General features: G+C 45.3%; 1 protein-coding gene across 4 annotated transcripts in view; it reads left to right on the top strand.

Annotated features, from left to right (window-relative positions):
- The first annotated feature begins 1,554 nt into the window (after window positions 1–1,554).
- Window positions 1,555–26,152, top strand: part of MAGI3 (membrane associated guanylate kinase, WW and PDZ domain containing 3) — a 184,782-nt gene continuing 160,184 nt past the window's right edge. For all 4 annotated transcript variants that reach the window (XM_053656000.1, XM_053656002.1, XM_053656001.1 and 1 more), the window contains exon 1: window positions 1,555–2,365. In XM_053656000.1, the coding sequence (XP_053511975.1) occupies window positions 2,050–2,365 (316 nt within the window). In that variant the 5' untranslated portion in view covers window positions 1,555–2,049. The remainder of the gene's footprint in view (window positions 2,366–26,152) is intronic.

Genomic DNA, 26,152 nt, shown 5'->3' with positions numbered 1-26,152 from the left:
CTAGGAGCCTGTAGCCCCAGGGTTCCACATTCCCTTGTGGTTTCCTATACCCTACCCACATCTTTGTAAAGTGCCATTTGTTTCCTGCTAGGCACTGACTGATACAATGGTGTGAACAAAATCACTGCAGCTGTTGGAGCTTGGCCCAAAGTGTCTGAGATGTGGGGAGAGTCTGTGGAGTTATTCACAGTTTAACTAAAGGCTTTCCCCCAAGCATTAAAGGGAGACAGGAGACTACATAAATGTCATATGCAAAAGTGAAACAAAGTATCATAGCTCAGAGAAACATTTTCCACCTGAAGACAAGGAATCAGAGAAGGCTACCTGGAAGAGATGGCATTAGGGCTGAGGATGGATAAGAATTTTAAAAGACAGTGTGTGAGTCAAGCCAGGGAGGTAAGAGAGCTCAAGAAGAGTTTCTGAAAAATGAGTGCTGAAAGGGACCTAAGATGGCCTTTACTCAATGTTTTCCCTCCACTCTCTTTACACTGTGTAACCTTGAGGCTGAGATGTGGCCAAGGTCAAATAGCAAGGAAGTAGCATGCTGGGACTCTAACCCAGGTCTACTCGCTATTAGGCTAGTTCCTGATCCACCTTCTGTCTGGGTTCCACCCTGCTTCACCCCACCCTGCTAGACTGTGAGACCCTGGGAGCCCGGTTTGTTTTCTTCCTCCTTGAACCCCCATACCTAGCATGCTTTCTGGCATAAAGTTCTCAGCAGCAGCTACCAAATGGTAAGAAGCATCCAGGCCCCTGCCAGGCACTATGCAGACATTTTATATGCACTGCATGTCATTTTCCCAACAACTTAGAAGTGTAGAATTATCTTCACTTTTCAGCTAAAAATGCTGCGGGCTCAGAGAGGTGGTCTAATTTGCCCTAGGGCGCACAGCAGGGTGCTGGCCTCTATTTTAACCTATCCTCAAAGGGACTGCGGAGTCCTTGCCTCCATGGGCTTTCAGTAACATTTGTTGAAGGGATGAAGTAACAAGAAACACTGACTCAGTGTAAGTCATCTGCTGTAACAGGCCATCCTGGAGGCCCTGGCCGTGGACTCCGCAAGTACTCTCTGGTCCGAAGTACACCCGCTCCTCTCAGTACCCCTCCCTCAGGCTCCACGCCCGACCCCGCCCGCGGGACAGCCACGCCTCCTCCTCAGAGAGTTGGATCTCTCTCCCCATCTGAGTTTTCTCTCGGCTCCAGCCACTGCGGAAGGGCCTCTCGGCCCTGGCGATCCGGCGCTTGTTCCACTCCCCTGCCCCTCCCCTCGCCCTCCCTCACTCTTCAAACTTCTTTTTTCACGCTCTTTAAACTTCAGTCATCCTAGTGCCCGCCTCCCCCACTCCAGCCAGCCAATCGGTGGCTCTCATTCTCGGCGAGGGCCCGCCCCCTGCCCGCCGGGGGCCAATACCCCCGCGCGGGTGTCGAGGGCTGGGGCTGGTTCCCAAGCGCCGGGCCTGTGACGGCAGCGCGCCGGGCGCCGCGCGGTGGGAGTGGGCGGGGCTCTGGGTGAGGGGCGGGCTGGGGCGGGGGAGGTGGAGGTTGCGGCGGGTTTGAAAGCGGCAGTTTCCTGGCAGCCTGGGCAGGCGTTGGTCTCTGAGCTCCAGCTCCACGGCAGCGGCCGGGATCGATCCAGCGAGGGGTTTACGCGTGATTCTGCGCGCCCCCCACGGATTTTTCCCGTCTGGGCTCTTCCCCCTTGACCTGCCCGCCCCCCTGGCCTCAGCGGTTCCCGCCGCTGGGCGCGGTGCCCGGGGGCCAGCGGTCGCCTGTGACCCCGCCCGAAACCCCTCCGGAGCCGCCTGGGGACGATTCCCTTCTCCTTTCTGCAGTCTAACCTGGGGTAGCCCTCCCGGATCCCGGCCGACCCCAGGAGCGCAGCCGTGAGGCGTGTCTGCGGGGCGTCTTGGGGTTGGAGTGGCCCGGCCCCCCGCGGGCTGTGGTCCAGGGGGCGCGGGAGCGGCGAGGCCCCCCCTCGCCGGGCTGCGTGGGCCGCCCGGGGCCCCGCCGCCCGCGCGGGGGCTCCTCCATGGTGCAGCGGGGTTCGGGATGTCGAAGACACTGAAGAAGAAGAAGCACTGGCTCAGCAAGGTGCAGGAGTGCACGGTGTCCTGGGCCGGGCCCCCGGGCGACTTGGGCGTGGAGATCCGCGGCGGCGCGGAGCGCGGCGAGTTCCCCTACCTGGGGCGGCTTCGCGAGGAGCCCGGCGGGGGCACCTGCTGCGTCGTCTCGGGCAAGGCGCCCGGCCCCGGCGATGTGCTGCTGGAGGTGAACGGGACTCCTGTCAGCGGGCTCACCAACCGGGACACCCTGGCTGTCATCCGCCACTTCCGCGAGCCCCTCCGCCTCAAGACCGTGAAGCCTGGTACGCGGCCCTGCCTTTCCGGCTGGGGTGGCGGGCAGGTCCGGGTGGGCGCCCTGGGGGCGGCGGCCCCTCCCCGGGGCGTCGTGGCTCCGGGAATCTTAGACCTTCAGGGTGTGCCGGGCGCCTGGCGGCGGTGGCCGCAGCGATCCCATTTTCGCCGCCGGGAAAACTGAGCTCCGGGCTGCTGCTCGGCGAGCAGTCCCAGAACGGGGACCGGAGCAGGGTTGCCTACCTCCGTAGCTCCGGCTCCCTCCGCGGAGTTTTCGACTCCGGTGGGAAAGGTCCTCGCGGCTCTAGCACTGCCTTCGGAACCGTCTCATGCGTTTGCTGCGGGGGAGAAAGGTTTTTGCTATCGAGGCACTTGGTGCTGAGGTTACCAGCGAGGGCTTAGCTGCCTCAGTGTTTCTTGCGCGCTGGCAGCACCTGGGGCTGACAGCCTGACTCTGCGCAGGTGGTTCAGGTGCCTGGGCAACGGTTGTGGACGGTGCGTGATAGGTGCCCCGGTGGTGTGTGCCTGCGAGGAGCTGTCAACTTGTCTGGGTTTCGAAGGAAGAGGACCTAGGTGCCTCTCTGAGAAAAAAATGTTTTGAAAATCTTTGATTTTACAGAATTTTGTTGAAGCGGTCGGTCAAAAGGCCCCCCCCACTGCCCTGGTGTCATTTATGCGAGTGAAGTCTGCTGCAAAACACGTTACGTAGATGACATTGCTGTCAGTTTCAAGCCTGGATCGGCCCGGGAACCATGGAATCTGACAGTGTGTAATAGCCCCTACGTATTTGTAGTTGGCAGCAGCGTGGGTCGGCTCGGCACCGCTAGAATGTGGTCCTGTTTCCAGAGACGTTTGTAGGAGAGAGAAATACGACTACAAGGTAATTAGAAATCGGACTGTTTTTGCTTCATGGGCTCTATGGAATATAGAGCTTTGAAATATAATTGGCTGCTTAATTGTGATTTGGGCTAGAAAAATCAGCCCATCTCTCTGCTACAAAATGCTAGAAAATTCTGGAGGAAAATTTAACATCTCTTCCTCCCCTTCCCCCACCTTCCTCAGCTGCTCCCTTTGGAAATACCTCTTGAATCGTCCTTGGACTTTATGGTTTGTGATGCCGTGTAGAGATGTGAGTGTGTGTGTGTGTGTGTGTGTGTGTGTGTGTCCTCTGCACAGACTCACTCCAGTGTCCCTGGAATCTCAAAGGGAGATTTTCCTCCTGTGGTCTAGTCCGTTGCATCCATGCTAAGTTTACTGGTTTTTCTGAGGTTCTCTTTTTTGTTGTTAATTTTAAAAACTTTGGCAGACTTAAACGTCTTTTTCTGTGTAGTTTGGTGAATCCAAAAATTCTTCCTTGACTCAAACTTTCAGAGCCGTGTGTGGACAGTAGAGGAAGGGCTTCAGGACTAGAACGCAATCAGTTTCTGTCTGTGATGCGCAAACACTACATATTCAGCACTTACTGGTCTGCGTGCCGTTTCGTTCAAGTCCGAGGCATCGGAATAGTAAGAACATGGGCATCGTTGCTTTGTATTTTGTTTTGATTAGTTGGGGCATAGATGAGACTATAACTTATTTTCCAGAATAGTTTAAAATTGATTGAGGAGGAAGTTCATAGGTTGGGGAGACATATCTTTAATATTAGTAACCTTTATATTTTAAAAAGTAATTCCAATTTTGAGTGTATTTAGTAATATTGTGTTGAGAAAACACTGTCTTATTTTAAACGTTTAGCCAAAATAAAGGGAATAATTTATGTTAATTGGTGTAGCACATTTTATAATCATTAACAGTAAAAAAAAACCCCAAATACTACACTTACTTAAAAGAAACTTTTCTTAATCCTCACCCTAGGATATGTTTACTGATTTTAGGGAGAGAGAGGAGAGGGAGAGAAAAATGGATGTGAGAGAGACATTGATGAGACAGTATGAGACACGGCTAATGAGCCGTGTGGGGGCGCCCTGACTGGGGATGGAACCTGCAACCTTAAGATGTGTGCCCTGACTGGGAATCAAACCCGCAGGATCCAGGAGGACACTCCAGTCAACTGAGCCATTCAGCCAGGGCACTATACCTACTTTGTAAGGATACACGTTGCTTTAATAATTTCCAAAGGATGCCACAATGTGTCCTCTGAGATTAATCTTGTTTCTAAGCAAGTTGTAATTAAAGACTTTTAATCTTGTAAAACTAGTATTCTTAATTTCTTAGTAGCCTCATGTTAAGCATTATGTTAAATGGCTTTCTTAAATGCCTTTGCTTAAACATTTGTTGTAAAATAGCAAGCTTTTTGCAGGTTAAGGACGTGACTTTAAGTATTAGAAATTAAGGACTTGGAGAAGATATTCTTAGAACTCTGAGTGTGATTAAAAACCACATAAATTTTATCTCCAGAGAAGACAAAGATTCTTTACTGTTGGGATTCAGTCTGGAAAGCAGGAAGTACAGGGTAAAGGTATATAGGAAGAAACTCATCCTGACCGTTGGTTTTTTTTCCCTTTTATTTAAACTTTGGAAGAGAAATGGATATTTCAATATGATAAAGTATTGAAAAGTGTACTTAGCACTCTGTCTTGGTTAATAACTTTATTAAACTATATACATAAATGCCATTTAGAAACCCGAACAATGCCAGAGTAAATGTAACTATTGTCATAAGACGTAATAATAGCGGGGAATGATCTCATACTGTCTTCTGACAAAGTCCATGCAGGAAGCATGAGCTGGGCCATGGGGTGCTCCGGGCTGTGGGGTGCTCCGGGCCGTGGGGTGCACCAGACTGGGGGGTATTCTGGGCTGTGGGGTGCTTGGGGCTGTGGGGTGCTTGGGGCTGTGGGGTGCTCCAGGCTGTGGGGTGCTCCGGGCCGTGGGGTGCACCAGACTGTGGGGTATTCTGGGCTGTGGGGTGCTCTGGACTGTGGGGTGCTCTGGACTGTGGGGTGCTCTGGGCCATGGGGTGCACCAGACTGTGGGGTGCTCGGGGCTGTGGGGTGCTCGGGGCTGTGGGGTGCTCGGGGCTGTGGGGTAGGACTCTTCCACTTTCTCCTTTTCGTGGGGGATGGGGGGGCCAGCCAAAGTCAGCACCATCACCCAGATGACTTAATGAAGGTTTTTTCTGGCAGTGACTTGTCTTTAGCTTTGTCATAGGGTTTTATTTTTTTCTTTCTTTTGTTATAATCTGTAATGGCCATTTGAAAGTAACTCTTTAAAGATATGGTTCCTAATTTGAGGCTTTTCCTGAGAGAATCATAGAATTTCTTAATTAAATTCTTATTTAGTGTTAATATAGGACTTCGCATCAGTACGTTCTTGCTCCTGAGAGAATCTTCAGGTCCACAGATGCTTGATCCAACTAGTGACCTGCTCCTTAATTACAACCCTGTGGTTTATGTTTTCTGCAAAGAGAAGTGTTTTCCCTTGAACTTTGTATTTACCTAATAGTAAAGGAAGTTGAACTTCGGACCACTGGTGAAATTGTTTCATCATATAGTCCTGTGACCAGAATTAGTTTCTTTGATTTTACTTCAGAGTATGTTTTTAGAACAATCTCTACCCTTCTCCTTTGGATCTCTTTGTTGTCGCTGTTTTTGCTCAGTGGGTAATTTGGGACTTGTGGCGAGTTTTGTTTAGATAGTGCTAATGAAGGGAAGGGTGAGAGAAACTACAGCCAATCACTAGTCTCCTCGGTTTGCAATGTGAAAGTTTTCTCACCCATGTTTAAGGAAAAGAAACAATGGCTGAGGCAGCCCTTGTTAAAAAAAAAAAATAGCATCAGACGTTCATGAACCTTACATTTGAAACTTCCCTGCCTTATCAACTTTTGGTAACATTTTTGGGAGGACTGAAGTGGCCCTTGGTAACACAGGGTTCAAGTTCTGGACTCAACTCACTGACACACGCACTTCATGTGTACCGAGTTTCCACCACAGTGGCAGGACAGACACTTACACTTGGCCCTTTCAATTTGCACACCATTTTTACTTTATTCAGTTTAATACTAAAACTGATTTTTTGGGGCACATTATTCTGTGTTCCTTGGGAAATACATATTGTTTTTCCTCTGAGATCTTGGGATGTACTTTATAAAACTTCGTGTTATAAGAGACAAATGTCTGTGATTTCTTCCCTCACCCCTTCCCACCCCCAATCCCAGTCCCCAATTTATGTAAATTGATGGTAAAACAAATCTACAATCTTTCAAGTCTCTGAGTTACGAAGTCAGTGTACGATCAATCTCAGATGAATAGTTTCATATGTTGCCTTTACTTTATAAGACCTAAGCAGTTTGTGAATTTGGTGGGCACCTTGTGTTTTGAGAGTGTGTTGTAGGAGAATTTCACACACATGAGCCATGTCCCCATTGCCTATCAATTTTTTATTGTGATTTGACAGAGGCGAAGTATTTGGATATTGGAAGATTAGAACTGTGTCTCCTTTAATTAACTGGTTATTTTTGTTTCTCTTCTACAATTTTGAGAAGTAATTTCCTTGCAGTACTACATTCTGGTAGAGAGAATGAATATCCTCAATTAAAACTGTCCCTTCTCAGGAGCTTGACTCTGGGGAGCGTGGAGGCTGGGGTTGTGAGGGACTTGGTGGAGGAAGAGGGGCGGATTCACTGCTCTCCTTCTCCCTGAACAAATATTATTCAGAATGTTCCCCCCCAAAAGTGCTTATTTTGCTTTAAAAAGAAAGCATAGAAAGTTATATTATTACTGGCACACCCTGCCATTCCCTCCTCATTTAGTGGTGTGCTCACCATGTGAGCCAGCACTAGCAGTATAAAAATATGAAATATAAAAATGAGTCAGAAATTCTCTCCGTCTTCAAGAAGCTCACAAGTCAGCAGGAGCTTAGTGATGCATCGGAATACCTGTGGTAAGGGTTTTGTCTTCTTCACTTTCTCCCAGTTCTTAAGGTTGAAACTCCAGAGGCGAGTTTTGGGATGAATTTTGATGGAAGCTGGGCTGCTGAGTTTGTGGCCTACTATGCTGCCCTGAAAATGGCGTGGGGTTCCAGCTCAGGGTTTCGGTGCTCGAGGCATTACAAAAGGAGGGAAATGGAATATAAATAAAATTATCTTTTGAAAAGCCCTGAAATTTAAATTACCCTCAAAATATATTTTTTTATTTATAATGTATCTTATAATATAACTTATATTTTACTTTATAGTATATTTTATAGATTGTGTTTGTATTATACCATTTTTAAGACGAGTCCTACTTTTCCAGCCATGCTGGAACCAATTGCTGTATTTTGGTTGAACACCAGATGAAATAGTTGGCTCGTGTTAAAGAGATCTGTGTGCTTTGTGTGTGTGTTTGTTTTAACTCATCTTTTCTGAGAAATGATGCTCATCTGGGTGTGCGTAGCCCATTTATAGAAATTATTCTTATGTCTTTCTAAGGTCCTTGCCACCCGCTCTTATTTTCTGACTTGGCTGGTTGGGGAGGAAATTGTGAATAATTTTGAACTCAGCCTGGCTTTGAAAGGTGGACATGTTTTGGTTGAATGGAGTTAAGATCAGCTCAGTGGGAGGTAAGAAGTGAAGGAGGAGAAAAACACTGGCTAAGAACCTGTAATGGTCCATCTCAGTAGTTTTATGTGTGTATGAAATCTTATTCTGTATAAAAGCACAAAATCCACATTATAGAATAATTGAAAAATAGAGGGGAAATTATATTAATCATTTAAATGTCAGTAGTTCCATTATAAGTGTCTACTATATGGTTTTTTTTTAAGTTGGAACTTGAAATGTTTTTTCTTTCATAAATAATATTGTTAGAAGTGCTTAATGCTTTTTCTACCATCAATCTTATTCAACTCATAACACTATGAATATTTTGATTTGGCCCATAATGTAGATGAAATATTAATATTAGTACTGTACTTTATGATTAATAGGTTTTCTTGGTTTGCTTGGGAAGCCTAGCCAATTTTATGGGAAAACACAATTTGCTAGTCGAGTAAAAATGGAGCTGAAAATGTGCCCACCATGACCCTGCCTTCTCTTTTGTTAGAGTCGTGGTTGACTGACTGCCAGGGGAAAGAACAGCACCAAGTACCACTACCCCCCAATCCCAGCCCCTTGGTCCTGATGTAGCTGCTTTACAGCGGCTCCCAGGAGCATCCCCCACCTCCCACCCCTTTCAAAAATCCCAGAATGGCCCAGGGGAGCAGAGCCTACATTTTGAAGGCCATGATTTGACTTGTGACATATCAAAATACCTGAGAAAAGACAAACTGTGCTCATAGATCCTAAGGTACTTAGTTTTATTAACACTTATGCTAGAGATACTGTTTTAGAGCCTCAGTAAGAAATATAGAGGGTTCAGTGTTTCTGCTACAGTTTATGAAGTTTAAGGTTTTTAACACTATTATGGAATTATAAAAGAAATTTGGCTTCAGAGTTAATCATTCTGATCTGTTCTATTCAGAGGCTTCCCTTCTCTTCTTGGGTTTGCCATGTGAACAGTGAGCTACAAATCAAACCTTTCAGGCATTTTAGACATTTTTTTTTTGCAGAGAATTTTCAACACAAAATTAAAATTATTTTTCTTAGAGAAGCCTGTGAGAGGCTATCCTGCATCTCACTGTTACTCTGATGGGGAATTAATTACATGTGACTGTGAAATACATGAGGGCGCTTAACAGAAGCAGTTTTACAAAATGAAAATACTCCAAAAGAGAAGAAAAAAGGAAGTCTTTATTAATAAATGCTTTTTTTTTTTAAACTGAGCCAAATAGAATTAAGCTAAATCGGCTTTTTCCCTCTAATAAAATTTACCTTAATGGGGTAGTCCAGGTGATCTGTTACTCTTTGCATATGGTTATCCGCTTTATAATAGGTACCTTGTGATATGTACATAGTTTACACCTCAGCAGGAAAGGAACAGCATTCCTAATTCACAAGCCAGTTTATTTGTGAGGATAGTGTAGCAGGTTACAGGGACTCGAGAGAGATTCATGTAGGCTAAGAAGAAATGCATTGGCTTTCATACAAGAAAGCCCGGGCAGAAGGCGGGCCCAGCCAACTTCACATTCTCAGTTTGTTTGATTCTCTTTTCCTCTGGGTTGGCTTCCTTCTCCACTTGCTCTCAGTGTGCTAGGAAAAGTGACTTTGAATCCCCAAGTCATACAGAGCCCTTAAAACGTCTCACCTTTTCTCAGATCCAGTGACAAATCTCATGCAGGGACTTTCATTGGCCCAGTGCCCATCGCTTGGACCAGTTGTGGAGAGAGGGCAGTGGGTGACATGACCAGTTAGGCCTGGTCACATGTCCTCTCCTGCAGTTGGTTGTGGGACGCACAATGATAAATGAGGGTTACCAGAGCCCGGGAGATAAGGGAAGGGTAGGACCTCAAAAGATGCGATGCTGGGAGACAATCCTGTAGGAAATGGCCTTTTCCAAAAACATTTACTTTGAAGTCAACAGCAGTACACAGTTGTTATAAAACTCATTTTTCTAAAAAAAAATCCCAAACACATACTGGCTGTAGACCAAAACCAAGACACTGATTTGCCTAAAAGATGATCATTTTTGATTCTTTTAAATCTAAAAGCTGCTTTTTATCTAAATCCTGCTTTTTACCCAAATTCACAAATTGGGATGTGAATAATACATTAATGTGCACAATTTAAAAGTATTGCTGGCCGTTTTTCTTTGTTTTTTATGTCAAGTAAGATTCTCTAAACTCATGCTGCTTGTTCTTAGGTAGCTGAGATCTGTTGGAGGATCATTTCATTATCTTTGGCATTGAGAAAATGATGATCACTCTAGGTAATGCCATTTTTAAAACTTAATACTGTATTGTACCATTTTGAAAATGAAATTCCAAACTAATCACTTTCCAAAAAAAATTTTAAAGAATATTTATTTATTTTTAGAGAGAGAGGGAGGGAAGGAAACATTGATGTGTGAGAGGAGATAAACATCTATCAGTTGCCTGTCATGCGCCCCCTGCTGAGGACCTGGCCTGCGACCCAGGCATGTGCCCTGACCAGGAGTTAAACTAGCAACCCCTAGGTTTGCAGGCCGGGCTGAAGCCACACCAACCAAGACAAGATGTTTTGCTTTTAAAACAATGGTCTATTAAAAACATAACTTGAGACTGTGTTATTATTGCTGTGTTGCTTCTAAGGCTTGGTTCCCTAATAATACCTTTTAACCATGATCTCATGGAAGTCACACATGAAGGAGGTACTTCACTGACTCTTTGAAACACTGCTGAAGTGTATAGTGTGGTATCTGTTTAATCACCAAAAGAGTTACTTGGCAAGTGTTGTAGGATAAAATCTGACCACCCTGTTAATTTTTTCCCCAGCTTTCCCTGCACTAGGGCAACAGAAGTACTTGGGGTAGAGGTGGAGGGTAGAGGGGGAGAAATGGGTACCCTGAATGTCATTGCATACCACTTTTGTATTCTAAACAATTGTACTATCAGCCTTCAGTTTACGAATGGCGTACACAGCAGGAGTTTTGCAGCTGTGCCTGGGAGTTGGACCTTTAGCGTTAAATGTGGGTGGGTTATTGGTAAATACATGTGTTGTGCATGAAAATGAACAGCCATGGAATTGGGTGTGATTTATCAATAAAAATCATAGAAGGGACTTTTTGTATTTAGATTAGTTTGTGTCCCTCTTGGGATTTCTTTGGACCATCTGTGGAAAATCACTGTCTATTGCAGAAACCCGTTGTGATCAACTTCTCCAATGTTAATTCCATGTACTGACTAATTAGGCCATGGAATCTGTTAAAATGGTAAAATCTTCCTTACCTCTGCTCACAGAACTGTATTTTAACCTACCTCTGTGTCTTTTGGCAAAACACTTTGTCAAAACATTATTAATTTTAGCTAAGGATACTGTTCACTAAATTCAGTGTTTGATTTCAGTTGGAATGTGCATGCTAATGAAAAATTTAATTCCCTCTGAGCAGAATTAGATTTGCTAACTAAAGCTGTCTCATACCGTACTGTTGCTGAGTGACATGACACATCAAACTCCCTTTGGTGGCGGCGGCACGCCGACAACCTTGCTCTCAGACTAATAGGAGCAGCCTGACTTGGAGACTTGGGATAATACTGGCTGCCCTTCCCTGAGCAACAGCCCTGTACCAGAGCATTGTGCCCCCGTCTCATTTCGTTCATAAGGGTCTGTATGTCGGCACACATCTATTGCTTATGAAGAGATTTGCACATGGTTGTCACCTTGAGTTCAGGTATTGTCACCCCTGTTGTGCATGAGGAAATGGAGGCTTGGCTTGGAAAGTCGAATACACCGAAGGTCACGCAGACTCACAGGGAGGACCATGAACCGAAACTGCTGAGTCCCCCTCCTTCACTCTGTGGATAAAATATTATTTCATTATGTTTGACAACTTTTTTGCCTTCCTTCCTTTTTCTCTATTCAAAGGAACCCCTCCCCCCAAAAAATTCTGAATTGTTTGGGTGGGTGTTAAATGTGGGGGAACATTGGGCAAGTACTTAAAATAAGAGCTTTATTGCTTGGTTCTGTTTCTAAACAAAGTCTGTGGCGATGCAGTTTAATCTGTGTGGCTAAACAACATGATAAATTAGTTACTCCCCAGTTACTACCAATCACACAGAGAGTTAGCATGAATTTTGCTCCTCTTGTAAAAAAAAATATTTCCAGCAGTTATGGGTAAGAGCCTGGACACTCCTAGGTTAAACAGACTGGCAAAGTCGTGCACATGATGCTGGGAATGACATCTTGTTGGTGTGTTTCCTGCCCACTTGCTCCGTGATTCACTCACCAGGAAGGTGCTTGTTCGCTCACTCATCTTGAGGCGAGTAGCCTAGAGAATGTTCCGATGACCGTAGGAATGAGTAGATGTTGGAATTAGGAATTTTCCTATGTGTGCAGCCCCTGTTCAGAACAAACTTGGCTGCAATAAAGTTTCACCAAGCTGGATGGGAGAGTAGTCATTCCTTGTGTTCAAGTGGATCTCTCTTGTTCTAGGCTTCAAGGACTGCGAGGCGTGGTGGTTCTTTTGAAGAGGCGGTTGAAGCAGCTGTGGAGTACCAGCAGCTCTTCTTATTCTTTAAGTGTTTGTGCTGTTGTGTTTTCTGTTTGGGCTTGAACGCAGTCAGTCCGCTGGAAGGAGGCATAACCGTCCATGCAAGTGCCCTTGGCCTGCAGATGAGTAAATGGAGCTTAGCCATGGCAGGTGGCTCTGCCTGGGAGTCCCAGCAGGAAGCTGGTGGAGCAGGGACGGGAACTCGGGTTCCGTTTATTGTTTTGGTTTCGGGCCTAAGAATCTCTGTAGGAAACTAGTGGAAAAAAAAAAAAAGAAAATCTGCATGTAACACGTCTGCCTCTTGGTGAAGTCTGCATTCTTTTGGAATTTCATAGGGCGCGCGTGCGCTGACTGGTCGGCGAGGCCATCACGCGCATGCGTGTCATCAGAGGCCAGGGTGACCCGGAAGTTGGAGCCTGGGAAGAGGGTTGTCATTATCCTGTGCCACAGATTTTCAGGGCATGTTTAGCCTTCCGTAATGCTGTAGCTTATGATTTAAATAGTCATGAAGATTTAAGATTTAAATAGTCAGAAAGTGGTTAGCTGGCACCACAGCCGAATGTTCTTGTTAGTTGTTTTAGCTTTAACAAATGATCTCTCAGTAAGAAATGTTCTTCACAGTGCTGTCGGTAAAATGCTTGTGGATGGGTGGTGCCCCAGGGAGGCTGCCTTCGCCGCCCTAGCCCCTCTCTGTGGGGCTGATGCCACATGTCTGCACTGGAGCCAGCTGTGCCTGATCCCCTCAGCCCCGACCAGGGGTTGCAAAAGGGGAAGATGACAGAGGGGAAGGGTGAGTTTCTGGGTGGGGGCCTGCTCCTGGATGTCGTGGATGAAGCACCAGGGGCACTTTTGGCTCAGGGTCCCTGAGCTTAGCTGGCCATGGTCATGGTTGACATAATTGGCATGACCGAACGGGGGGACTGTGCTCCTGCAGGGCCCAGGACGGGTAGATGTCTCAGGTCACAGAGAGCTGGCTGAGCAGAGGAGAAGGCACTCACCTGTGAGAGGCAAACAGAAGAAGGAACATGAGATGGCAGTTCTGGGGAGACTGTATATTCATTGGGTAAAATGAATGGAATGATGAGGTCTTGCCTGGTTGGGCCCTTTGTAAGTCTGAAAAAGAACAGCATGACTGTAGATGTGAAAAAAATAGCGCCACAATCAACCCAGCAGTATTAGGGTTTGGTGCCAGAAGCAGAAAGGGCTATAGTGTAAGGAATCAGCAGCTCAGGGAATCTTTGCCAGGGCTGGAGGGCAGGACTGTAGGCCAGGTCAGGGAGAATGATTTCCAGGGCACCATGGAACAGCTGGCCATGGGGGCTGCCACCCCTGCCACAGTCAGGAAAGTGGCAGAAAGTAGTATCAAGAAGATAACCACAGTAGCCGTGTTCAGGGGCTGGCCATAGTCCTTGCTGTTGCCATTGTAACTGTTGAAGTTTGGAGTTTAGCATCTGGCCATGGCTGTGACAACTTCTTGATGCCTGTGAACTAGTGACTAGGTGCTGGAGTGCTGAATTTGGCATAGCTGTCACTGTCCTTAGCGCCTTAGCTGTCACTGTCCGAGACTGGACAGTGACATGTTCCTGATCTTTGCTAGTTGAAAGCAGCTAAAACTTCAGGCTGATGGAGCTCTGCTTCCCTTCTGCCTTCTATCTTTTGTGTCCTGCACCCTAGTGGTGGAATCAAACCTGCATCCTAAATGCTAGCTGTAAAGGAGTCGGGAAAAACACAGTGTTTAGCTTTCCGACTTCTGAGTTTCAGGAAGGCCTACTATAAGATGGCAGATGCTGAGTGCCTGCTGAACCTTTCACTCATTAGATACAGGGTTTTAAATACAGTGCAGCCCTTTCTTGACAACTGCCATTTCTGTGAGCTTCTCTTCTTAAAATGACCTGTAGTAGGAATGGTCATGGCTGATGGATGATTAACATCTATAGTGACCTTTTGTGCAAGCTTAGCTTGTGTCTGTCCTCCCTGCTGTCTCCGCTGCTGAGACATCTCTGTTCTGTATCACTTGATCTCAACCTCCCCTGCAAGCCGCAGGCCCTTCAACTGAAGCCAGCAATTCATAGGCTGGTCAGCAACTTGTGATTTCTGGAGCTTAAAAAGATGAATGGGGCCCGTCAGAAGCTTTCCTAGGGATTTGACCTAAGACAGAGTGGAATGAATTTCCAATTAGGAGTCGGAGCTTGAGATGAGAGGTTTTGCAGTGATGCTCTGGAGTTGGCTGTACTGGTTCATGAGACTGTTTGTTAAATTTTTAGGAATTCTGCGAGTTAGTCGTCCAATGCAGACATTTAAACAAATTAAGTTGCATAAGATTATAATTAAATGAGTATATTAAGACCAAATTATGTTATATCAATAAAATGTTAGTACTTTATTATAATTAAATTGTATTAACATTGTACTAAAAACTTAATGCTCAGAATTATTTTCTCCTTATCGTAGTTTTCAGCTTTACTGAGACATAGACAAAGTCATCATATATTTGAAGTGTACAACATGATGATTTGCGATATGTACACACTGTGAAAGGGTTCCCACAGTTAATACATCTATCACCTCATGTATTTACCTTTTTATTTCTTTTTGGTGAAAACACTTAAGCTTTAGTCCCAGAAAATTTAAATTAAACAGTATACAGTCATGTGTCACTTAATGACAGGGATACAATCTGAGAAACGTCGTCAGATGATTTTGTCACGTGAACGTCACAGAGGCACGCACCTGCACACACACCTCAATGGTACAGCCCGCTGCCCCTGGGCTACACCCCTGTACTGCACGCCCCTGTACTGAATACTGTCGGCGGTTGTAACACAATCGTGTATCTAAACATAGAAAAGGGAGGGTAAAAATAAAAGAAAGTGGTGCACCTATGTAGGGCACGCGTGGTGAGTGGAGCTCGCAGGAAGGGAAGCTGCTCCGAGTGAGGCGGCGAGCGAGTGGGGAGTGACCGGGAGGGCCTGGGCCTTCCTGCGCCGGACTGCGGACGTCACCAGCTCTCTCCACGAACCCTCCCCCAGTGCCTCTCAGCAGGGTTGGAGCTGGAACCCCGAAGCTGTCTGTGCCGCTCCTTGAACAGCGATGTGGGTTGGACTGGTTGGAAATACTGAGGAGAAACTGGCTGGGAAAGGTGTGGGTCACTCTAATAGTGAGGGTCAGGAGGGGGTGAGGGGAGGCCCGAGGATCAGCGGGAGTACGAACTCACGATGGAGAGATAAGAGAGCACAGGGAATTGTCATGGCAACGTGGCTTTGGCTGTTGTATGTCGGAGCAGTGGTCAGAATGAAGAACTCTGTGGTGTTCAAGAAAAAGAGGATGTTAACACCCGGAGAGGTATAGAATGGAAGAAATCAATATTTTGACTTTGGAAATTTGGTTTTGGTTCCATCGCCCTTATCTGGCACAAAGGGCTCTCTGCCGTTGCATCGGCGGGGGGAATAAAACTCACCTATGCTTCACCTCATTACAACCCGAAAATATTTCCAAAGTCCAGGGGCAGGCTGGCTGCGTACTACCACCGAAAGCTTTACTAAAGTGACAGTGGCCCCTGATACGTGGTGGGGTAACTCCTGAGTCCTGTGTCCGTGGACAGGGGCTTAGCTTCGCAGCAAAGAATGTATAGTAACGCACTTCAGAGCAATGTACTCGGAAGCCTATCAGGGTAGACCCGGGAGGGCCGTAGTGCCTCTGAGTAGGTAGCCCTTGCGGGAACAGGCTCCTTGGTGCTGAAACAGGTCACCCACTGGCTGACTGGTAGCATGTAATTGATACGTGCACTCAAAGTTTCTGTCTGTCTATCCATCCATCCATCCATCCATCCATCTAACATTGGTTTATAACATTATATGTTTCAGGTGTGCAACGTTATAATCGAACATCTGAATATGTTCAATTGAGCATTGTGCTCGCCACCAAAACTAGTGTCCATCGGTCACCACACAGTTGACCCCCTTTACCCGATTCACCCTCCCTCCGCTCCCCTGTCCCCTCTGGTAAGCACCAACCTGGTATCTCTGCCTCTATGAGTTTGTTCATTGCTGTATTTATCTTTTTCTCTATTTCACTTAGCAGACATCCGTGTCACAAATGGCAGGATTTCACCCTTTTATGACTGAGTAGTCCTCTATTGTGGATATGTACCACATCTTTTTTTAAAATGTTTTTTAAGACTTTTTTTATTTATTAGAGGGGAGGGGATTAGAGAGAGGAGAAGGGAGGGAGAAAGAGGGAGAGAAACATAAATGTGTGGTTGCCCTTCACACACCCCCTACTGGGGACCTGGCCCGTAACCCAAGCCTGTGCCCCAACTAGGAATCGAACCAGCGACCCCTTGGCTCGCAGGCCTGAGCTCAATCCACTGAGCTACACCAGCCAGGGCTGTACCACATCTTCTTTATCCACTCATCTATCAAGGGACCCTTAGGGTGTTTCCACATCTTGGCTATTGTAGATAACGCTACAGTGAACATAAGGGAGCATATGTCTTTTTGAATTATTTGCTCATTCCCCAGATAAATACCAGAAGTGGATCCTGGATCATATGGTAGTTCTATTCTTAATTTTTGATGAATCGCCATACTGTTTTCATAGTGGCTGCAGTAATTTACATTCCCACCAACAGCGCGCCCATCCTTGCCAACACTTGCTTCTTGTCTTTTTTGTAATAGCCATTCTAACAGATGTGAGATGATACCTCCTTGTGGTTTTTATTTGCATTCCCCAAATAATTAGTGATGTTGAGCATCTTTTCATGTGCCTGTTGGCCATCTGTACATCCTTTTGGAAAAATGTCTATTCAAATCCTCTGCCCAATTTTAAATCGGGTTGTTTGCTTTTTGTCGTTGTTGAGATGTATGAAGTCTTCGTGTATTTTGGATAATAACCCTTTGTCAGGTAGATGATTTGCAAATACAGTTTGCAAATACAGTTTTCCATTCAGTTTCAGTATGTTGCCTTTTTGTTTTGTTGGTTTCCTCTGCTGGCCGCACTGGAAATGGAGGTGCCGTCATTGGGAGGAGATCTGTTGCCAGGCCCCAGGGCTGTTGCTCCCACCAGAGGAAAAAGAATTCCTACGGAACTATACAGCCTCCCATTTCTTACTCCTTCATAATCGTATGGACCGCCGCCGTACGTGTTGGCTCGGGACGTCACTGCGTCCACGTGACTCTAGTTCACATCAGCTGCAGTCACCGTGTTCTGAGTCGCACGGCCTTATTAAGCTTGTAACTGAAGTCCGTACCTAGATAGCCTTTTCCCAGCCCCCCCTCACTTCCCCAACCCTCAGCCCCTGACAGTCGCGTTCTGCTGTTCCTGGGAGTCCGACTTCGTGTCGTTCCCATCGACGTCCCGTTGTCACTGCGCTTTCTTGCTCTCAGTGCTCTTGCGTTTCTCTACATATGTGGGGTCTGTGTGGTAAACATGTTGTGTGGGGGCTCTCTGCTGCCGTTCTCTCCCCAGCTCCATCCTCAAAGTGGTCAGGCCGCTCCGGGAGTTGTTAATATTTCCAGAACACACTGCTGGTTGTCAGGGTGGGGAGCCAGAGTCAAGGTTGGCTCGGGCACCGCCTGAAATGATGAGAGAAGAAACTGTGAGTAAGCAGGAAGACCGAGGGCAGGCTGAGCGGCGGTGATTACAGAGGGAGCCCTGGAGCGAAGGACCACAGACGCTTCTTCCCGAGCCCAGATTCTTTCTGGAATCCTCCTCTGGCTGGAGTCTCCACGAGATCCAGGCCTATTTTATTCCTCGTTCCTGGAATTACGTGAAATTGTGAGTTTCTCTGTATTACCAACCTTAACAGAAGGCTCCGGCAGTTTATTTTGCTTGCTTCTGTTTCCGTGGCTTTTTCTCGTGAGGAGAAGGCAGTCTTTTAGAAGTTTGGGTTGAGATATTCTGGGACAGAGATGGAGGTGAAGGGAGAAAGAAGGGCGGTACAGGAGAATCTGCAGAGGGGACACGTGTAGCTTGTAGTTTCAGGTCCCCACCCCTCCCCCAATCGTTTTGCATTAGAATAATCCCTGTTTTAGGCATGACTATGACAAATACACATTTCCATGTGTATTTCCATAAAGATCCGTATATTTTAGTCTGTGATCTTTTCCACCCACAAACATTGCCCAGGCTGTTGTGGCTGCCCCTGTGGAGAGAGGCTTGCTGCTGCACAGACGCCCAGGCCTCAGGGCCAGCATCCTGCGGCGTAGCTGCCGGTGGCCTCTACGCTCCTGTCGCTCCTGCCTGTGCCCGGAGGACCTGCTAAGGCCCAGACCCGGGCGAGCCCGGCTGTGTCTGTGGTTCCCAGCCGCTGCCTCCTCAGCTGCCTTTGATCTGCTGCTCACTCTCTGCCCATCTCTCCAGCTTTGTTTTCTCTTTATGCTGAATGCTTCTCCCACGCATCTCTGCTTTCCAAAGAAAAACCTGACCTTGTGGAGGTCCCGCTGGCCAGGGCGGTGCTGCTTGACTTCTCCCCTGCGGACCCTCGGCCTCTGGGCCAGGTGCGAACCTAGGGTGGTAGTCTCTTTTGTTCCGTTTGTCCTTGCTTAGACATCAGGGGTGGCTCTTTACCCCTGGAACATGTGTGTATGTAGTTTTTTTCTATTTCTGGACTTGGAAATATGCCAGAGGTCTGGTCTCTAGGTAGATAATATTTTACTGCTTCTTTCATAGCTTTGTTTTAGAGGTTCAAGCTAGACTGCATTTAGTAAACCAAAATAGTGATTGGAAATGGAGCTTTGAAAGGCCAATAGATAATCTCTTAGGATAATATCTTACTAAATGAAAGAATAAACAATAGTCTAACTGTGGCATATGAATCCACTGTCCAGCTGTTATAATGCATATGGGAATTTCTTTGGCACTTTTAACATTTTCGGGACCCTCTTATTATAAATAACAATGTGGAAATATTGCCAGAAATACTAAGTGGAAATATGTATAATTTTTTCTCATACCCACAGTTTGCAAAATTTTCACCTTCTATGATACGATTTCTCTCCATCGCCGGTACTGGTGGCATTTGAAGAAGCATCTGTAGAAATGTTTTTTGAAAGCTCACAGCTCTTTTGTGGTTATTTTCTAAATTTGGGGGCCTGACTAGATGAGGGGAGATGATCAGAATTTCTTTTGTGCTTACATGGTGCCCCTGTCTTTGGGCAGGGTACAACCTCCCTGGACTGTTGGTGGGTTTCCTGCTGGGGACCGTCACCCCCAAAGTGACAGCTGAGCTGCATTGTGGTCCTCTCATACCATGTGGCCAAGTCCCTTTCTCACCAGATTTATACTTCATGTGGTTGTAGTAGGAATCTTTTCGCTGAGGGGAAGAAGAGTGCCTCGTTTGTTTATTTTAAAAATTATGTAACTAAGTGGACAGTCGAGGGGAGCAAAGGCCCTTTTCTTTTTTCTTTTATGTAACTAAATAGAAACATAGGATTTAATACATATAATTTTACTTGCTATATCACAGTTTAAGACTAATTGCCTTTATTATGTTAATAGACATAATAGTGGAAGGGGAATGATAACCTCCAGCCCATCTTTTGACCAAATAAATCTAAATAGGTTTTTAGTGAAGTTTAATGGAATTTTACACAGAACTCTGGCGAAGCACCGTTTCGCTGTGTGGCTTCAAATGCGGGTCTGGGGTCAACGCCGTCTGTGGTGGAGTCTCGGCTCTGCCGCTTGTCAGCCGTGTAAACTGGGCCCGGTCACCTCATCATCGATAAAGTGAGGAAAATACTCCGTATGTCATAGGGTTGCTAAACTAGTGTCAGGTGCAGTTAGGGGGCAAAAAAAATCATTGCTTGCTTGTGACAGGGTTGGCGTATTTAGTATTTTAGATTCCTGATCTAATCATATTTCTCATCGTTCTAAAGCTGTTAATTTAACCCCTGAGATAACACAGGCCTAGAGAACTGGAAGCAGCAATGAATATGGCCTTTCTTGTTAAGTATCAACATTTAGAAATGTCCTGTGTCTACCTTAAAGAGAAACATTACCTTGACAAGTTGAAAAGTTTGTAACTTCAGGTAACGATGTAACATATACCTAGGTATATGTTGTAAGCTGAATGTGGGCACCTCCCCACCAAAGACGTATTGAAGTCTTAACCCCCATAGTATTGCAGTTTGGAAATATATAACATATTAAACTGTGGATTGATAATGCTGTATGAGTAACCAAATAGTGCTTATTCTTTCATTGATTATTGTGCTAGACAACAAAAGCATATTAGTGCATAAATAAATCCCCTAAGGCTTGAGGGCTGCTGCACATAAAGTAGGGTCCCCTGTTCCCTTCCCAGCGGTGTGGCCCCAGTTTAACTCACACCTTGGGTGTAGCTGGTGGGTGCAGGGGCTGCAGGACCTTCCTCAGACAGCGGAGGCGGATGACTTAAGGTGATGGATTTGTCATGCTTTAGCCACAACCTTTTCAAAAATTCTCTTTTAGTCGTTGCTTAAATTATTCTTGAAAAGATATGTGTTATACTTTTAGCATGAAATGAACAGGGGAGTGCTATACCTGCTTACAGTGCTTTAGCTAAACTGGGGGAGAAGAAGGAAGCTGACTGATTTTGTTTTAAACAACGTGATTTTTTATTTATTTTGGTTGTGTTTTTTTTAATGAGAAAGAGGAATGTTTTTCATCACAAATTAAGAATGAATGGAATCTTTAAGATACAGTGCAAATATTGCTTCCTCGCTTTATTTCTTCCAAATAATTCCTGGAACTTAAGCAAAGGAAAAAAAATGCTGGATTGTAAGTAAATGTTTACTGAAGGCAAATGAAATAGCACCACAGTCAAATATAAGAGCATAAGAATTTTTTTAATCAGTATATTTATTGAGCATCTGCTAAGTGCTTGTAATGTGCCTTGCCATCGGGGACAGAGCAGTAAACAAAGCAAACAAAATCTCCTACGCAATTGACATTCCTGTTGGGAGAGAGAAAATAAACAAGGAGACGTAAATTGTTGCCATATCAGTAATGGTAGCAAAGCCTTCAGTGGCCCTTTCTACGTGCCAGGCGTCGCTCCTCAGCGTTCTCCTTGATGTTCAGTCACTTGGCATCCCCGTGAAGTAGCATTTATCTCCATTTTACATGTGAGAAAACCAAGGCGCAGAGGAGCTGAGTCACCTACCCAAGGTCACACAGTAGGAAAGCACGGAGCTGGACCCCGAGTGCAGTAGGACCACAGGATGCGCTCCTGAGCAATGCGCTCTCCCGCTCTGAGAAGAGCAGATCAGGATGAGGAGACAGTGTCTCATTTAGATTAGGGGGTGTGGGAGGGCCTCCCGGGGGTAGGGGGACATGTCAGCGTCAAGTTGAGTGAGTAGAAAGGAGGAGTCTGCCACGGGAAAATTTTGAGAAAGGAAAATTTTAGCCAAAGGGAATCACAAAGCACAAAGGCTGTACTGTGGGAAGGAGTGTTATGGGACCAGAAGGGCCAGTGTGGCTGCCACCTAGTAAAAGAGGGGTTCAAAGTGACATCGTGAGATCAAAGTATTCAGGGGCCAGTGGGGGGCTATAAGCCAGGGTCAGGGCCTGGATTTCATTTGTTCTTAGTGCCACTGGGAATTGTGAACTTGGAGGGTGTCTGGTGTACATTTCAAAGTCGTTGTGATGGGGCAGGGGGCCAGAGTGGAAGAAGGGGGAACCTTCTAGTTCAGGTGAAAGAGGATGATTTGGGCTGGTACGGAGTGTAGGGGCTGTGAGGTGGGTGGATTTGAGATAGCTTCTGCAAGGGGATCTAACAGGCCTTGCCCATGGATTGCAGGTGAGGGAAGAAGAGGAATTCAGGCTAACTCTAGATTTTTGCTTTGAGCAACTTGGTGAGTGGTGGTGCCATTTCCAGGTATAGGAAAGAGGGGAGTTTGGGAGGATTGATCAGGTTTCTGTGGGGAAGGTATATCTACTGCCTACATTATTTTCTTAACTTTTACCCTACTTGCTTTAGTATATATTAGTCCATCACTCCACCCATCAGTCTTTCCTAGTTTTCATGTATTTCAAAGTAAATTGAATATACTTCCCCAAGGAAGACTTTCAAATGTTCATTTCTCTCATCTTACAGATGAGAAAACTGAGACTGGGAGAAAAGCAAGGGGCTCCAGGTCGCCATGGCTAACTACTGATAGATGTGCAATTAGCATGCCGGTTATCATTAGTCCAGGGTGCTAATTTGATTCTATTTTAACTTACAAAAAGAATCAAAGTGGATTTTGGAAACTGCACAAGATTTGCTGCCAACTGGTGTATGTGCTAAAAATCTCTAGGCCCCATATTTTAAAGGCAAAGTGCGAAGGATATAGAACTACTGTTGCATTAGGTTGGATTTCAAAGTTAGCTCAGCATTTGGAGCTTGTTGGGACTTAGAGTCTGATGGTGTGGAATTGAGAACATTTTCACATATTTGGTCCAGGAATGTAGCTTGGGATTTGTCCAAGCATTAATCCTCTTGTTGGCAGGGCCTTCTGCAATTAATTAGCCAATGTTCCTTGCATGCCTACTACGTGCCAAGCCTGTGCCAGGCCGAAACACAAAAGGGAATGATTCATTTCCTTTCTTTCAAGGAATTTAGCCTTTGACTTCTGTTCCAGTTTTCTAAAATCTCTCCCTCCATCTTTGCTGTATGTTTGTTTAAAAGCTGAAGTTCAAAAAGGTAGACAAGCTTATTTAATCTAGGTAAAAAAAAACAAAAACCAACCCTTAGCATCTGGGTAAAAATTAAATGCATACGGCCCTAAGCTGAGGATTTTTCATTTGCTTTGTGTGAGCACCTTATTTTCTAAGGAGTGAAAAACATGTCCTTTTAGTTTCTGGTTGATGAAATTAACTAGCCAGTTTAACAGTAAGTCAGTGTCAGACTTGGATGTTAATGATTTAAGGTGGTACAAAAACCTGAGACGTGTTTGTCTTTAAAAAGTTAAACTAACTGTCCTCTCTTGATGTATTTTCATGCTTTTTTATAAAATAAACTTTTCACTATTTATTGACCTCTGATCATTAAGATTTGAAGGAAATTAACCAATAGGCTTCTGTGTCCTTTCCTTGGTCACAGTTTTCTCTGCTCTACCACTGAATAGCCTCCAACAATTCTCTCGACAATGTGCAAACTCACTTCTCATCAGTACCCAACGTGGATGCCCCATTCTAGCCAAACCAAAGTAGTCTCCATACTTCAAGTCCACTTCGAACCTTATTTCCTTCAGAGATTTTTCTAGCATTACTCTATTACCATTTTTATTTCTATACTTTGCAATCCCAGAGTACTTGAATCATTCTGTACTTAGTCACGTACTTTATTAATTTTATAACTCTTACTCCAGACATTTAGACTCCACCCAGCAGGCCATGGTAACAGAACTGCTCTGCTGCCAATGCCGAGAAAAATGCTCAGATTTACATTAATCAATAAAACACTGTCTAGACTGGAAGGCAGGTCCATACTTTTGACTGAAGAGCTTCACCTTGGTGGAAAGGTTTGAGAGGAGCACAGTTTCCTGTCCAAGATTTGATAAGGAAAAAGAGAAATGAGCGGAGTATGTGTCTTTGTGAGAATGAGGAAAACATGGAGAAGAAGCCAAAATTCATGATCATTTGAACTTGTTTGGAATATCTGTTTCAACTAAAACTTGATTTTTTAAAACCTTCCCTTTTTGCAAACAAACAACAAAATGACTTTATTCCGTTGAATTAAGAAAGTTGTCTTTTTTTTTTTTACTTAAGCTTTGGAAACAAAGTTCAGTAAAGGAGAGAGGTGCTATGGTTCCCCATACTCTAAATACATACATAGTTTTATAAAATCACCTGGGAGTTACAGCTTTAACATCTTTGATGTATTCTTGCTGCCAACTGGTGAAATACTCTGAAATGTTAACCCTTGACACAGGAAGGCTGGCTGGCGTGGCCATGACAGGACGGGTTTGGTACAAGACTTAGGTGACAGCATCATTGTCATTAGGGAGAGATTGGGCTGAGGTCTAGGCACAGGGAAGGTTATCAAGTGGCATTAGCACTGGGCAACCTCCCTTTCCCCTCCCCCACCCGTCTCACTTTTAGTTGGTGCTGTTATTTTCCTGTGTCTGTGCTCTGTCTCCTGCCTGTCTCACCACCCTCCCTCCTGGTTGGCACACCCCACCTCCAGGCTGATCCCCTAGGCAGGTGCCAGGAAAGCCATCTCATTAACTTGTTCTGTATTAAGTCATACCAAACCGATGTGACGAATTATCACTGCTAAAAGTACTCAGGGATATTGTCCCCTTACCCTCCTAAATGACTCAACAGAATTTCAAGCAGTGTTGTTAGAACTTTTCCTGGAATCACCCCCTTTAAACTTATTCTGCCTAATTCAACTGACTCTGGACAGTACAAGGGAGATATCTGGGGCCCCTCACCCCCTCTTTGATCTTCACATGCGCCCCCAACCCCCCCCCACCCCACCCCAGCATTTCCACTTCTCAGGCAGGGCTGGGGGGGCAGGGGCCTGCCTTTCTCCATCTGTCTTCTTACCAGATTGCTCTCTGGAACAGTGTTCTGTTGTCCGGAATAAATTAATTGAGGGAGTGCCCTGTCTTTGGAGATTCTTTGTGAGGACAGCAGTTTAAGTCGGCTTCATTTGTCCTGAGTGACAGTCCCTTTTGTGGGGTTGGCAAACCTCTCCTCCAATTACAAAGAGGTCTAGGGCCTGGATTTGGGTTTTTAGCCCTAAATTTGGATCCCAGCCCTGCCACAATTCTGTATTCAGAAGTCCCACAGGGAAAAAGGGATCAGGACAAAAAAAATCACTACAAGTCCTTTACCACCCAGGAGCAATCATAATAATGACTTTCCTTTTTCCCTTACCATTTAAAATTATTTTCAGCTATGGCATTCCTAGAGGTGAGATTATTTGATCAAAAAAAGTGAACATTTTGGTGAATCTTGATTACTGTGACATTCTAGCTCTCTGGAGCTAATACCTTCTCATCATAATAGATTATGTCAATATCTTCGGAGTTTTATTTTCTTTTTTAGACAAATGTCAGATCTTTTAGCCAAAAGGAGATTAGCCGAAAGGAGATTTCCTTTCTCTTTTGGCTCCAAAAGTCGCCCATCATTTTGGATTATTTGCTAAATGGGTAAATATACAGAAAGCCCCCAGCCTTCCCCTTAGCAATACCTGCCACGCTGATAAACAACTGTGATGTACCCGGTTGTTAAACGGCCCAGTAAGTGTGCCTGGTACCTGCTGGTGATTGGTTGTGTTCTGTCTTCTACACCTAGAATTTTGCTACTGGTGCCTGCTTTGATCAACACAAGATATGGCCCTTTTATTCCATAAGTAAACATCTCTTATTTATATCTCTGGAACTTAACTCCTCACCTCCCAGTTTCTGCCCTCCTCTAGGAGAGCCAGATAAATGGTTCTCGTGTAGAAGCAGAAATAATCTTGACTATAGAACCAAGCTGTTAATATTTGCATTTAAAAAAACTGAGTGTGCTACATTTCAAGCCAGTAAGTAAATCAAAACCCAAAACCAAACCTGGAATGAAAGCTACCCATACTTTGCCAAAATGTTTAGAGACACAAACTTGACACACATAAAAAACTCTGATCTCTAACTTTCTCAGGAACTGAATCTTATCTTTGTTGAGTGGCAGCGTTTTAATACTGAGGCTGAGCTGTTTGGACACATTGACCCTAATCCAGTGGGAAGCTGGAGGCTTCGCCACATCCACAGCCTCCATGCAGTCACCACAAAATGCCTTATTTTT

Source organism: Artibeus jamaicensis, unplaced genomic scaffold (assembly GCF_021234435.1).
Source record: "Artibeus jamaicensis isolate MK-2021 breed Jamaican fruit bat unplaced genomic scaffold, CSHL_Jam_final scaffold_1689, whole genome shotgun sequence".
Classification (NCBI taxonomy): domain Eukaryota; kingdom Metazoa; phylum Chordata; class Mammalia; order Chiroptera; family Phyllostomidae; genus Artibeus; species Artibeus jamaicensis.
Note: the sequence above shows the minus strand (reverse complement) of the source record. Positions and strands in the feature narration are given on the sequence as shown.